Source organism: Procambarus clarkii, chromosome 36 (genome assembly GCF_040958095.1).
Source record: "Procambarus clarkii isolate CNS0578487 chromosome 36, FALCON_Pclarkii_2.0, whole genome shotgun sequence".
Lineage (NCBI taxonomy): Eukaryota > Metazoa > Arthropoda > Malacostraca > Decapoda > Cambaridae > Procambarus > Procambarus clarkii.
In genome coordinates, this window is record NC_091185.1 from 3848461 (window position 1) to 3862135 (window position 13675).

Sequence of the window (13675 nt, forward strand, 5' to 3'; positions counted from 1 at the left end):
TCGCTTGTGGCTCGGCACCGATGCCAGACCTCAGTTGCTGAAAGTAGCAAGCTGAAGGTCTAAAAGGTGCAAATTTTTAATAAAAGAAGCCCAATATTTTATATATTAATTTATTGTGTCAGAAGACAGGCAGGCAGTTTATACATACAGTGGACGTTAGGCTTAAATCGAGCCCCGTCCCCCCAAGGGTCGAATTATTGATTCTTCCCAGGATGCAACCCAACAAGCTAACAAATTTATGGGTACCTATTTACTTCTAGGTGAACAGTGGCATGAGTTGATAGGAAATGCGCCCACTTATTTCTGTTCCGCCCGGGATTCGAACCCGATGGGCACTTGCCCGGGGCCTCACGAGCATATGACATGTTAAATTAATTACGGAAGCAGAATGTTTAAATACTGTATTTAAATCGTGTTGCAAGCACATTTATATAGCATAACCCTACATCCTGGTGTGCGACTAAATACTAAATATTTAAGATATATATTTTCCCAAGTGAATAACCCTTTCAACAGAAATGGAACTTAATGTTTTGAGTGGAGTAAAAAAAAAAACAAAGAGCTACAGGGGAGAAAATAGGAAACCTTCCAAAATTAACATCGTGGCTCAACAGAGGTACAACGACACCCACTCATACCATCCCTACCGATATAGAATCCGATTACAGGAGTAAATACCCAAGTCTGTAATAGTAAAGGAGTTTGCAATCCAAGAGACAGATTCGGGGCTATGGAACATTATACTAACATAAACAATAGAGTACTAGATTCGCAGTGGGTCCCTCATCATGTCAGAATCATGATAGCACTCTCATGGGGGGGGGGTAGAAGTGGCCTAAGCTACTCTATCCCTTTGAGATGTATTTCTTTCTAGTCTCAATAAACATACTTGAACTTGATAGCACTCTTTCAAACTCACGCAGTGTGTAAACCAGCTGGAGTAGAGGATATGAAGGCAAGGTATTTATCAAACAATGTGTTCAAACGGGAACTGTGGAATGGCCAGTGTGTAAAAACGTGAATGGCTGCTCTATTCACCATTCCAAGGTCGTTTGTACTGCTTGGTATGTTGCCTATTGTCCAAGAAAGAATCTCTCTTTGCTACATTAGGGTTCACTGACTGGAAGCAGCAATGTTATTGTAGAACATGAAAATGGAGAACATCGAAAATGCAAGACAGCTTATTTGATAAGCTAAAACATCCACTGTCTAGTGGATGTTTCATGCTGCCCGTACATATAATTCTGGGTTCTAAACTTGTCATAGCTCTTTATACTCGTGCTTTCTGGCCTTTGTGTGTCAGTGACTGCTCCTCTGTTTTCCCTAATTTCCTGAAATGTTGCGGCTTTTACAGCAGCGATTGGAATGCCTTTATCCAACTCAATTTTAGGCTTTCCACATGCAGTTTTAGCTGCCTTGTCTGTGTCGTCATGCTGGACAACACCTATGTGAGATGGTATCCGTACAAATGAGACTGAAACTGTTGTTGTTGTTATAGATTCAGCTACTCGGAACAAGTTCCAAGTAGCACGGGTTATGGTGAGCCCATAGTGGACTTACCTGGCACAGGAGCGGTGCTGCTCTGAAACTCTTGCGCTTTGCATTAATAATGTTGTTTATTATGCATGTTACAACATTCCTAGAGCTTGTTTTGCATGTTGGGGTTTTAAGGGCCAGCTGAAGCGCTGATTTTGAATCACAAAAAATTATTCCTCCACTATTCTTCAGTGCGTTAGTGGCAAGTTGTAGTACAGCTAATTCTGCATGTGTGTGGAACTAAGCCAGTTATTCAGTCTCACACTTGTAATCTGTGTACATATATGTTGTCTTTGTATATTCTACAGGCTGTTGCAGTGCGACCTGTTGACAATTGAACAGACCCATCAGCATAAGCATAGTGCTCGTGAAGCCGTAAGTTATTTATAAAGGAATTTCGTGTTTCAAGTGTTTTTGCTTTTACGAGTGCTGGGTTTTCCTTGTTCTTTTTGCTGATGGGCGTGTAAGACACTTGTATTTCGGGGCACAGATATAATGAAATATCATTGCTAGTACTTTGCATACAATTATTATCTTACTTGCCTTCACAAGAAATGACCGAATATATAATTCTGCAGTTCTAAACTGCTTCAACCTGACTTGAAAAATTGAACTGCAGAATTATATATTCGGTCATTTCTTGTGAAGGCAAGTAAGATAATAATTTGGCGCGCATGTCCCAAATGCAGCTAGGTGGCACACTCCCAATTGATTATTTTCCCGCCATAATACATTTGCATCAGAATTTTCCCGCCAAAACACATTAGCATCATAATTTTCACACCATAATGAATGTTTGCATTTTCACGTACAGCCGCTTGAAAAAGCAAACACAGATAATAAACTCACAAGGGCCAGTTCAAGTTCAAGTTCAAGTATGTTTATTGAGATAAGCAATAAATCCATCTCAAAGGGATAGAGTAGCTTAGGCTATTTCTACCCCCCCTCTACTTCAAGTCCCTCAAGGGGCGCACAAATTCAGTGAGTACAAATAGACATATAACAGTACAAGAATCCCATTTAACATTGCATACAGCAAGTACAGCATATAATTGTTACATTCTTGGGGCAAAATTCTTGTAGCTCCTAAGTATACTGTCTATTATACCATTATCACACATCCAAACAATTTGATGTGGTACACTATTTATTTCCTTATTTCTATATTTTTCAATAAGGTGACACTCTAATACATAATGTTCTAAGGTGTGAGCGTACGGCATACTACATAATTTACACTCCTTGAGTTCTACTTTCCTTATGATACTATATTTCCGATAGGCATCGTATTTGAAAATTGCAGGTGGATTTGTGCAAAATATGACCAATCGCCGTTTTCACTAATTTGCCTATTTTCGGTATAAAAAGTTGTAATTTAAAACTTCAAATATATGCAATAGCCCTGACAATCTTCACCTTCGACAATCCGCCGGCTTCCAGTCCTCGCCGAGGCCACTAGGGTTAGTGGCCGTCAGGTAAAATCTGGTAAATCAATTAAACAAGTTGAAGCATAATGCTTCTTACTTGCAACGATATATATATATATTTAGAAACAATACTTTTATTTTCACACACATTAAAATACAATGCAATATTTTAAGCTTAATATTTGGAAATAAATTAGGCTCTTTGTGCCATACTCGAAGCATTATGGCATTTCTCAATACATTAAAATATATGTATCACAAGGGGCAAAAAAATGGTGCAACTAGCATTTACATAAATACCACATAGGAAGCTATAGATATCTTTTAATCTATAAATTACTAAAATATGCAGAGCACAGCGGGGGCGGGCAATATTGTGGTGGCGTTAGTAATTGTTGAGAAGTGTGGGTGTTGGAGGAGCTCCCGGACCGTTCTCACCAACACAAGTGTTGGAGATGCTGCCTCCCGCCGCCGCCTGATACCTTCCTCTCTCCCAGGTACCGTCAGGGGTCCCCTGCTGCTGGGGGAGGGTTCAGGGCTTGCTGCTGGAGGAGGGCTCAGGGCTTGCTGCTGAGGGAGGGCTCAGGGCTAGCTGCTGGGGGAGGGCTCAGGGCTAGCTGCTGGGGGAGGGCTCAGGGCTAGCTGCTGGGGGAGGGCTCAGGGCTTGCTGCTGGGGGAGGGCTCAGGGCTTGCTGCTGGGGGAGGGCTCAGGGCTTGCTGCTGGGGGAGGGCTCAGGGCCTGCTGCTGGGGGAGGGCTCAGGGCTTGCTGCTGGGGGAGGGCTCAGGGCTTGCTGCTGAGGGAGGGCTCAGGGCTTGCTGCTGAGGGAGGGCTCAGGGCTTGCTGCTGAGGGAGGGCTCAGGGCTTGCTGCTGGGGGAGGGCTCAGGGCTTGCTGCTGGGGGAGGGCTCAGGGCTTGCTGCTGAGGGAGGGCTCAGGGCTAGCTGCTGGGGGAGGGCTCAGGGCTTGCTGCTAAGGGAGGGCTCAGGGCTAGCTGCTGGGGGAGGGCTCAGGGCTTGCTGCTGGAGGAGGGCTCAGGGCCTGCTGCTGGGGGAGGGCTCAGGGCCTGCTGCTGTGGGAAGGCTCAGGGCTTGCTGCTGTGGGAAGGCTCAGGGCTTGCTGCTGGGGGAGGGCTCAGGGCCTGCTGCTGTGGGAAGGCTCAGGGCTTGCTGCTGGGGGAGGGCTCAGGGCTTGCTGCTGGGGGAGGGCTCAGGGCTTGCTGCAGGGGGAGGGTTCAAGGCCTGCTGCCGGGGGAGGCCCCAGGGCCTGCTGCTGGGGGAGGGCTCAGGGCCTGCTGCTGGGGGAGGGCTCAGGGCCTGCTGCTGGGGGAGGGCTCAGGGTTTGCTGCTGGAGGGGAGTGCCTAAGGGCCTGTGGGTGGTGAGGGCCAAGGATCTGCTCATGACGAGGGCTAAGGACCAGCTGGTTGGGTGGACTCACTGATCGGGGAAGATCGAGAGTCCCCTAGTGGGGAGGAAGGAGTGGCCACTGTCTTCAGTCTCGCCAGTAGGTCCAGCACAAAATACTATGCGAGAGATGTGATCAAAACACAATCACTGGAGCAAAAAGCAGGAGTCTGGAATGTGTCGATTAGGTTTACGTAGTTTGGGGGTACATGCCATCACAGGAATAAGCACAACTTGACCCAAAATAGAATACACACTACAGTAGTTGTTTTATGTATCATACCCAGACGATGAGTCACAATAACGCGGCTGAAGAATGTTGACCAAACCACACACTAGAAGATGAAAAGAGGACGACGTTTCGGTCCGTCCTGTATTAGTGAATGGGAGTATCCTTGGTTGGTCTCCTATCCAACATGATGGGTGTGTGAGCTTGGCCCACACAGGTCCCATGAGTTGTCTCGTGTACATGCAAGCTGAACGGAAGCAATTGTGATGTTTGAGATTGGATTATCAAAACAAGACTTGGTGCCTGCTTTTTAGTAATTATGTACTTGAGATTGGATGATACTGCTCTGGTATCATCAGACTGATTACTGCATTACCACAGATGACTTAACTTGTGACTATAGTATAGTGTTAAAGTGATTTGTTATAAACTAATTCTCAGTAATGATTTATGTCTTCATCAAAGAAATATTTACATAAAACACCAGCCAATGTCTTGCCTTAAAAAAAGCAGTGGTTCCCACAGGGAGTAGTGAGAGAGGATGACAAGTGTGGTAGAAAGATTCAAGGGCAATCAAATATTTAAACATTCAGATGGTGCTACATAGCCTTCCAGGCTTGGTGCCTTTTTTTTTATAATTACGTAAACATTCAGCAAAACATATTGAAATTATCAAAGGCCAGAAAAGAGAGAGACGTCTTTGTATTGATGAGATGAAAGTTTATCTCAAATTAAACCTAATTTTGTATAATTAAGATTACCTGACAAAAACAAGCTCACACTTCTCATGGAGTTTGTATACTTAAAGTTAAATACTGTATGTAAGAGGCTCGTCTATAATATCTTACGACATTTTGCGAAAATTCATTTTATGTAGCTGCATTGTTGTATACTTTTTGGATGTCCCATGATCATTTTATATAATATACTGTAGTAGTGTTATAATTTTTTTATAATGTATATATTTCTTACCCATAACAAAAGTCAGTGTGGCATGAGCAAATTTTTATTCTGAAAGTGCACCGGAGAAAAAATTGTTTGGGAACCACTGCTTTATGATGATAAATGGCATGACTTTTGACCCTTTTTGGATCCTACTCCAAGAAACCATACTTATCTTCCCTCTTATTTTTCAGGTTTTACAAACTTTGTATGTTCAGAGGGCTTGTATATTTCTTTCCACTTCGTGAGGCTACCATTCCCTGGGTAATTTTGTGCCATGATGACCCTGGGGGGGTGGGGGAGGTTGAGTGAAGTCATTCTTGTAGTCTTGAGGTTATCTTGAGATGATTTCGGGGCTTTTTAGTGTCCCTGCGGCCCGGTCCTCGACCAGGCCTCCACCCCCAGGAAGCAGCCCGTGACAGCTGACTAACACCCAGGTACCTATTTTACTGCTAGGTAACAGGGGCATAGGGTGAAAGAAACTCTGCCCAATGTTTCTCGTCGGCGCCTGGGATCGAACCCAGGACCACAAGTCCAGCGTGCTGTCCACTCGGCCGACTGGCTCCCTAGTCTGATTGCGCCACAGAGTCTCTTCCCTCCTGTTTGATTCCTGAGATTGTAAGATAAACCCAAAGTTTAGACAAGCATTTGTTTATAAAATTCCAGTGGCACTAGGAAAATTAATAATCAATCAATCTTTCATTTCTTAACATTATTATAGTTAATACTGTAATTATTTATTAGTACTGTAATGTGTAAAATATTTAATAAAGGAAGTTTATTAAATTGTTGACCCTAATTTATTTTGCAAGTTGTTAGAACCTCATGAGAAGTTTGCTCAGAACAATATGAGAAATTTATAGTGTGTTCATTTTTCAGCTGGCGGTGTCGCTTTGAGTCATCAAGGCAGCCATGACTCCATTTGATGATTTCGTTTATCTTGTAAATTCCATCCTCCTTGGTGAAGAGCCAGTAAGTCCTTTATATTCTTGTATGATTCTTATAAAGTATGTTGTTGTATTTAGGATACTTGATGTGACGTGTAGTTATACTGTACACACAAGTGGGTAAGACCTAATTCCTTGAACTCTTACGTATTATGATTACTGTGACAGAGGAAGCCAGTCCTTTTTTTCCAGGCAGGGCTGAAAAAGAGGCCTGACGGTCCATCTTAAAGCATTTCTGGACGGTCCAACATTCCTCAATCTTTTTTTATTCTTTTTTTTTTAACTAGAAGATGACTGCATGACCAAATGACTGTGTCATTTACAAATACAGTACAAAATGTCTGTATTTCCAATGTGATAGGAATAAATTATGCACCAAATATTTTAAATCAGTGTCAGTTACATACTTTGCGTCTACCTTCTGTTGGTTCTGGGAATCAATGTCCCCACGATCTGGTCTATAACCAGGCCTCCTGGTTGGTGGTCTAGTCACCAGGCTGTTAGATGCTGCTGCTCACACTCTGATGTATGAATTACAGCCCAGTTGATGAGGTATCTTTTGGAGGTGTATATCTAGTACTCTCTTTGACACCATGGGGGGGGGGTAACTAGTGATACCCATTATGTATAGATGTATGTTCTTTGGGTCCTGGCCCAACATTGAAGGACTTGTTCATCAAGGTCTAATACACATTGTATGAGCCTGTAGGCCGAGCGGACAGCATGCTGGACTTGTGATCCTGGGTTCGATCCCAGGCGCCGGCAAGAAACAATGGGCAGAGTTTCTTTCACCCTATGCCCTTGCCCCTATGCAGTAAAATAGGTATCTGGGTGTTAGTCAGCTGTCACGGGCTGCTTCCTGGGGGTGGAGGCCTGGTCGAGGACCGAGCCGCGGGGACACTAAAAAAGCCCTAAAATCATCTCAAGATAACCTCAAGATAACCACCTGTCTCCTCCAGTGCCACCATGTAGAGGCTCTTCTCTATTTGAAAGACCTCCTCAAGATAGATAAAGCAAGCCTCAATTGACAGCCATTTTGAAAAGCTTATGTTCTTGAAGGGAAACTGAGGCATTCAACATATTTTTTGTTTTTTTATATATTAATTTTGCATTGTATTGTATGGTATTTATCTTTAATTTACTCAAATTAAATATCAGTGATTTCTGATGTCTTCAGTTGCATACAGCCGGAGCCTTATCTGCAGTCGTTGACTTCGTACCTCCCGAATATAATTGATTAAGTTACCGACATTTTACCACCTCCAGGTTTAGCAGAGCCCAGGATTTAATAAGTAAGGTATAGCCCCATGTAGGTCCTTAAGTCGCGTGGATACTTATTTCATTTCAATTAAATATTAATGATTTCTGATACTGTACTGTATTTTCATTACATTACCTGAATCAGACACAATTGCTTATTTCATTTCAATTAAATGCAAGGACAGAGGCCAAGGCACTCATGGTTTTTATCTTCTGCAAGGACCATGACTAGGACCATTGGTCCTTCTTGAGGTTATCTTGAGATGATTTTGGGGCTTTTAGTGTCCCCGCGGCCCGGTCCTCGACCAGGCCTCCACCCCCCAGGAAACAGCCCGTGACAGCTGACTAACACCCAGGTACCTATTTTACTGCTAGGTAACAGGGGCATAGGGTGAAAGAAACTCTGCCCATTGTTTCTCATCGGCGCCCGGGATCGAACCCTGGACCACAGGATCACAAGTCCAGCGTGCTGTCCGCTCAGCCGACTGGCTCCGTCCTGGTCATGGTTCTGGTCCATGGTCATATAAGTCACTTAGGGTCCTATATAACTCTGGTTATACAGTAATGTATTTGCGTTGATAACAATACAACTGATTCCCTGGAAACACAAACTGAAACTGTCTCTATTTTCCGCTTGTTACAACTTGTAATAAAGTTGTTACATCTTGGCTTAACGTTTTTATGACGTATTAGAACATTGTTACAACTTGCTATATTGGTTGTTATAAATGGTTAGGAGGTGTTAAAACTTGTTTGAACGTTGTAGCAACGTCTTAGATTCGGTGTGTGTTTGGCGGGTTGTCACCATTCTCTGAATTTTGACATTCACTGTGTCGGCATGTTTACCTTAGAGATGATTTTAATTTAATATTTGGTGATCAATATCAGATATTGGTTGGTAGTCCTTGCCAAGCACCATATTTTCCCAGTGTACAAAGTACATTTCCATTTGAGACATAACCCCTATTTTGCAAGTACAGTATTTTATGTGAATTTAGTTTTTAAATCTTTTTAGGGGCGTTTTACACATTGAAAATAAAAAGCAAGGCATTCTTAAAGATAATATTCATAAAGTAGTAAGACGTGTGCCCTATCTGCCAGAACAATATGGTGACTTTGACGTTTCTGACCACTGTGCATTACATAACACTGCAAGTGCTCAAAGGTGTCAAGACAATTTAAAGCTATACACTGACTATTCTTGTCCCCTAACTCCCCTTGCCGTTTCGGGGGGGTATAGGGTGTTTATGTAGATTCAGGGCACTAATAAGAATTACTGGATTTGTGCTGCTAATATGCTTCCCCCCCCCCCATTACCTTCTCCAACTAGATGTAATTCTGATTTTTTCTTTTTTTTTCAGACCATTGAGGACTTCATCCTCTTAATTGGAACATTTGTAGCATTTATTGCTTTCATTCTCTGGTGCTGCTTCCCCATTGTACCAAAGGAATCCAATCCTCCTGCTCAGTATGACACACAGTACACCAAATATAAGAAAACAGATTCTCCATATGATGAGAAGATGTGAAATGGAATTGACTGCGTGGAAGCTTTCTGAAAGGTGATAATTAGCAGTGGTCCCAGATTCTCAGGCTTTGGCCATGGTAAGACACAAGGCAGGGTTTCAGTGCAGGGGTGGGAGTTAGTGTCAGCCATTAGAGGACATTTACAAATCTCAACTTTTATGAATGGGGAACCAAGGCACATTGTTCTCAGAAGACTAAAGGTACAGAAGACTATGTTTGATTATGGATAGTAAGTGATGCCTAGATACCATGATTATTATTATTATTGCATCTGAAGCTTACTTAAATTTGTGATAATTTTAAGCTAAGAATAAAAAGTAGATTTTGGGAGTTATTGGGCAAGCATCATCTGAAGCTTGTGTACGAAATAAATACTAGTATTGATATCATTTGTTGCCGAAGAGACAACATGTTTAAGCATTGTGTCTGTACTAAGGACATATTTTTCCGTTGTACATAGATGTTGTTATACACCCATGAGGTGTTTTCCATACAAGACCTTTAATCTACCTTGATGTTGTCATAAGATTGATTTGGTTAGACGACTATCCATTTGATAAATTGGGAAGCTGTTTTGATTTTTACTGATATTTATTTTCTTAATTATTATTAAAATTCTGTACTTTTACAGATTGAGACTTGAAAATAATATAGTGTAACTACTTTATAAATGCTCCTTAATTTAAATGATTAACTTCTGATCTTGTTGTACAGTTATGTAATTATAAGGTGCATATGATCACACATTGTATGTATGGTTATCATATCCTCTTTAACATTGGTGACTAATTTCTTTAAACCAAAATTTAAGTTTTCCAAATCCATGGACTGGTAGATGAATTACTCTTGAGTACTTTAAACTTAGCTCGATAACTTATGACTATGCTACTCTGCAATATATTTCAAATAGGCATAGATGTCATATACAGTTCTTAACATTGTAGTATGTCTACTATGTCCCCTTGTATATACTGTATTCTGTGGACATATACTCTTTCAAGCCGTGGCTTGAAAGAGTATATTCTGTTCTCGGTGGAACTATTTAGTTAGGGTTAAACGAATGAAAGCCCGGGCTTGGAAGAGTATTACACGACGACCCATGATCTACATTACTTTAATTCTTATACAGTTTAGAATGAGTGGATTACAGCATATTAGTCTCTTGAAATCTGTATTCAATTTTAAAAGAAAAAGAATTTGGCAAAATTTCTAACTCGTTACTTTCTGAGCAGATATGTTTATAATGTTAATATAATACTGGAATAATTATAATGGAAAATAAATACAAATATCATGGGTATTATATGATCACAAATGTGTTGATTCAGAATGGACCTCAGTAGTGAAGTATATATAATTTGGTGTCCTTATTTATCTTATGTGTGACAGTATTTGTGTGTGAGGACTATTTAATAGCTAATAACCAAGTCTATTCGGTATATTTTCCGTAATTTAAAATGTTCCTGAAGATGCTAATCTATTGGTAAGATTTTTTCTTTCTTGTACTTGTGTTTCATAGGTTAATATTGAATTAATTTTGGCATTATTGACCTGTTCCAGAGGTAAGTGAGCACTACTGGTGGTCATTGTTTTATTTTTGACAGTGTGAGAAAATTAGTCATAATTAGGGTTAATACTCACACCCTCAGGAAAATGCCAAGGAAATACAGTATATATAATATAATGGAATTGTGTAAGTTATTTATTAGTAATGGACTCTCATAAAGTCACTGATTTTCACAAATGTTGCTGCCTACAGAACTAATTGTTCCAGAGAAATACCGCAATGAAATTTAACTCTTAAAGCATTACGATGATATTAACAAGTGCTTTCAAGGAGTATATTCACTGGTAAAAAATATCTTTGCATGCTGGTCAACTCTTACCAGTAAATGAAAATTCAGTCTTAAAGTATTGAATCTCAGGCTCATTTCAGTGTGAAAAAACTTCTCTCAGATTTACAAAAGCCCATGTGAGAGATCATGAAACACAAAGGTTGTGGTGACCTAAATTGAAAGCTGCTGTTGTGTGTTATCACTAAGGTAATCACGGCAGTTTTGGTCCCTGGATGCATTGTTATCTTGTTAGGTCTACCTACCCTGTGTAGCTTCCAGGGATCAATGGCCCCATGGCTCAGTTTCCAACCAGGTCTCCCAATTTGTGGGTGGGTGGAATGAGAATGCTGGATGCAGCTTTTTTTTTCTGGGTAGGATTTCGTTGCAGCAGAATTTTCTTGTTGTGAATTGCACCTCACGTCACTTGAAGACACAAGAGCGTGGGAAAACATGACCACCACATACAAAATTCTCAGGGGAATTGACAGGGTAGATAAGGACACATTATTTAACATGAATGGTACTTTTTCAAGGGGGACACAGGTGAAAGCTGAGTACCCAAATGAACCACAGAGACATTAGAAAGAACTTTTTCAGTGTCAGAGTTGTTAATAAATCTAATGCATTAGGAAGTTATATGGTGGAGGCTGACTTTTGTTGACCAGACCACATACTAGAAGGTGAAGGGATGACGACATTTCGGTCCGTCCTGGACCATTCTCAAGTCGAGTGTGACAATCGACTTGAGAATGGTCCAGGACGGACCGAAACGTCGTTGTCCCTTCACCTTCTAGTGTGTGGTTTCATACTTTATCCACGTTATTGTGACTCATCGCCTGCTGACTCTACACAATTTCAACTGTAGATATGATAAGAACTCCTCAAGACGCTCAGGAACCCGTAGATTAACAGTTGAGAGGTGGGACCAAAGAGCCACAGCTCACCCCTACGAGAACAACTGGCTGAGCAAACACACACAAAAGATTCACGCTAAGGAAACAAAGGTGCCAAAAAAGTACATTAGAAAGTTTTCCTTTGCAAACAGTGTTAAAAGGTTGGAAAAAGTTAACACTGCCTGGTCCAGTGGGCCACCCACACCGCAAGGTAGGCCGGACGTTGCCCATGAGTACAACCCAATATTAAACTCTTTCACTCATAATGTTTATACTTACTAATAAGAATAAGCAAAAATTAATTGATGACAGCATTAACGTCATGTCCTGAACTGGGTGTTTTGTTTTGGTGACTGCACGAACGTCGTCATGACGCCAAAGTGTTAAGTGAGAAAGTAGTGGAGGCCAATACTGTCAGTAGTTTTCAAGTGTTATATGACTGTTATGATGGGTGCTCTGTTGGGTATTAATCCAGTTAAGGGAATTCCACCTAATGGGGTTAGGAAAGGCCCGACCCCTAGGGAAGCAATTCCCAATAAATAAAAGAACAATAATTGACTGTTGTCTAGAACAGATCACCTTACCTAATGCAAGAGGGGTGATGGAAACTCCAGCTGAAATTTATCTTAGTAAAATTTATTATTTATTATTTTATTAGTAAAATTTATTAGATATCAAGACTGAATAACTGACATAAACTGGCCATATGAGCTGGTTAACTGGTGTTATATAACACAATGTCATCGAAGTATGCCCTACAATTGGGAACAAACAGATAATTCATTAATCTCTGGAACGTTGCGGGGGCATTCTGCAGTCCGAACGGCAATACCTGGTACTCGAAGACACCATCAAGTGTTATGAACTCTGTTAGTTCCTTGGCACGCTCAGTGAGGGGGTATTTAATAATATCCTCTCGAGAGGTTGAACTTAGACACACGTGGCATTTCCGATCTTATCGATACAATCCTCTAGAAGTGGCAACGGGTAAGCATCCACTATGGTCACCTTATTGAGAGGGCGGTAATCAGTGCAAAGCCTCCACGAACATGCACTACTGACTGTACATTGAAAAGTTCAAAAGTATCTCGGAGATGCTTTTGAGCTGTCATGGTTCAGTCAAAAGTGTGTGCACCTGCCTAGTCCATGCATGCGTGTTCAGTCCTATCACATTGCCTCAATATCTTCTCAACTGTTATATTGCTCCTTGAAAATCAGCTTGTGAGCACCTCATTGAGCAAATAATATGCATTTTGATTTAGCTGGCATCATCCTATCCACATGCATATTAGGGCAGAGCTGTTTTTATTTTTATTACTAATCTAACAAGTTAATTTTACTCAAAAGTGGCATACTGGTCTGGTGTATTATCTAGCTATTTAGACTGGTCAGTAGACTTTTTCTTCTTCAGTTTCTTAATTGCATGTATTCTCAAGAATGGACACAGAAAGGAAATAATTCTTTGATGATATTTTGATTTAAACATTTTGTATTTGTTTGGTTCTTATAGTTCTCAATATCAGACAAGTTCAGGATGATGGAGTGGTTGTATACTGTAGTGTATAGGGTATAATTGCCATTCTTTATCCACTCCCAGTAAAACAAAACAATTGTCTAAAGCAAGGAATATATATAAAGCATATATATAATATATATATATATTATATATATATATAT

The 13675-nt window shown here is 41.0% G+C and overlaps 1 protein-coding gene across 2 annotated transcripts; it reads left to right on the plus strand.

Moving 5' to 3' along the window:
- The first annotated feature begins 3302 nt into the window (after positions 1-3302).
- On the plus strand, positions 3303-13059 carry LOC123756145 (uncharacterized). 2 transcript variants are annotated; one of them, XM_069336484.1, is made up of 4 exons: positions 3340-3460; positions 5731-5973; positions 6416-6508; positions 9105-13059. In XM_069336484.1, exons 3-4 carry the CDS (start codon positions 6449-6451, stop codon positions 9270-9272), a joined length of 228 nt encoding a protein of 75 aa, XP_069192585.1. In that variant the 5' UTR covers positions 3340-3460; positions 5731-5973; positions 6416-6448; the 3' UTR covers positions 9273-13059. The 2 variants fall into 2 exon arrangements, with proteins under 2 accessions (XP_045595158.1, XP_069192585.1); XM_045739202.2 differs by lacking the exon at positions 5731-5973 and having other exon boundaries at positions 3303-3460.
- Positions 13060-13675: the final 616 nt, after the last annotated feature.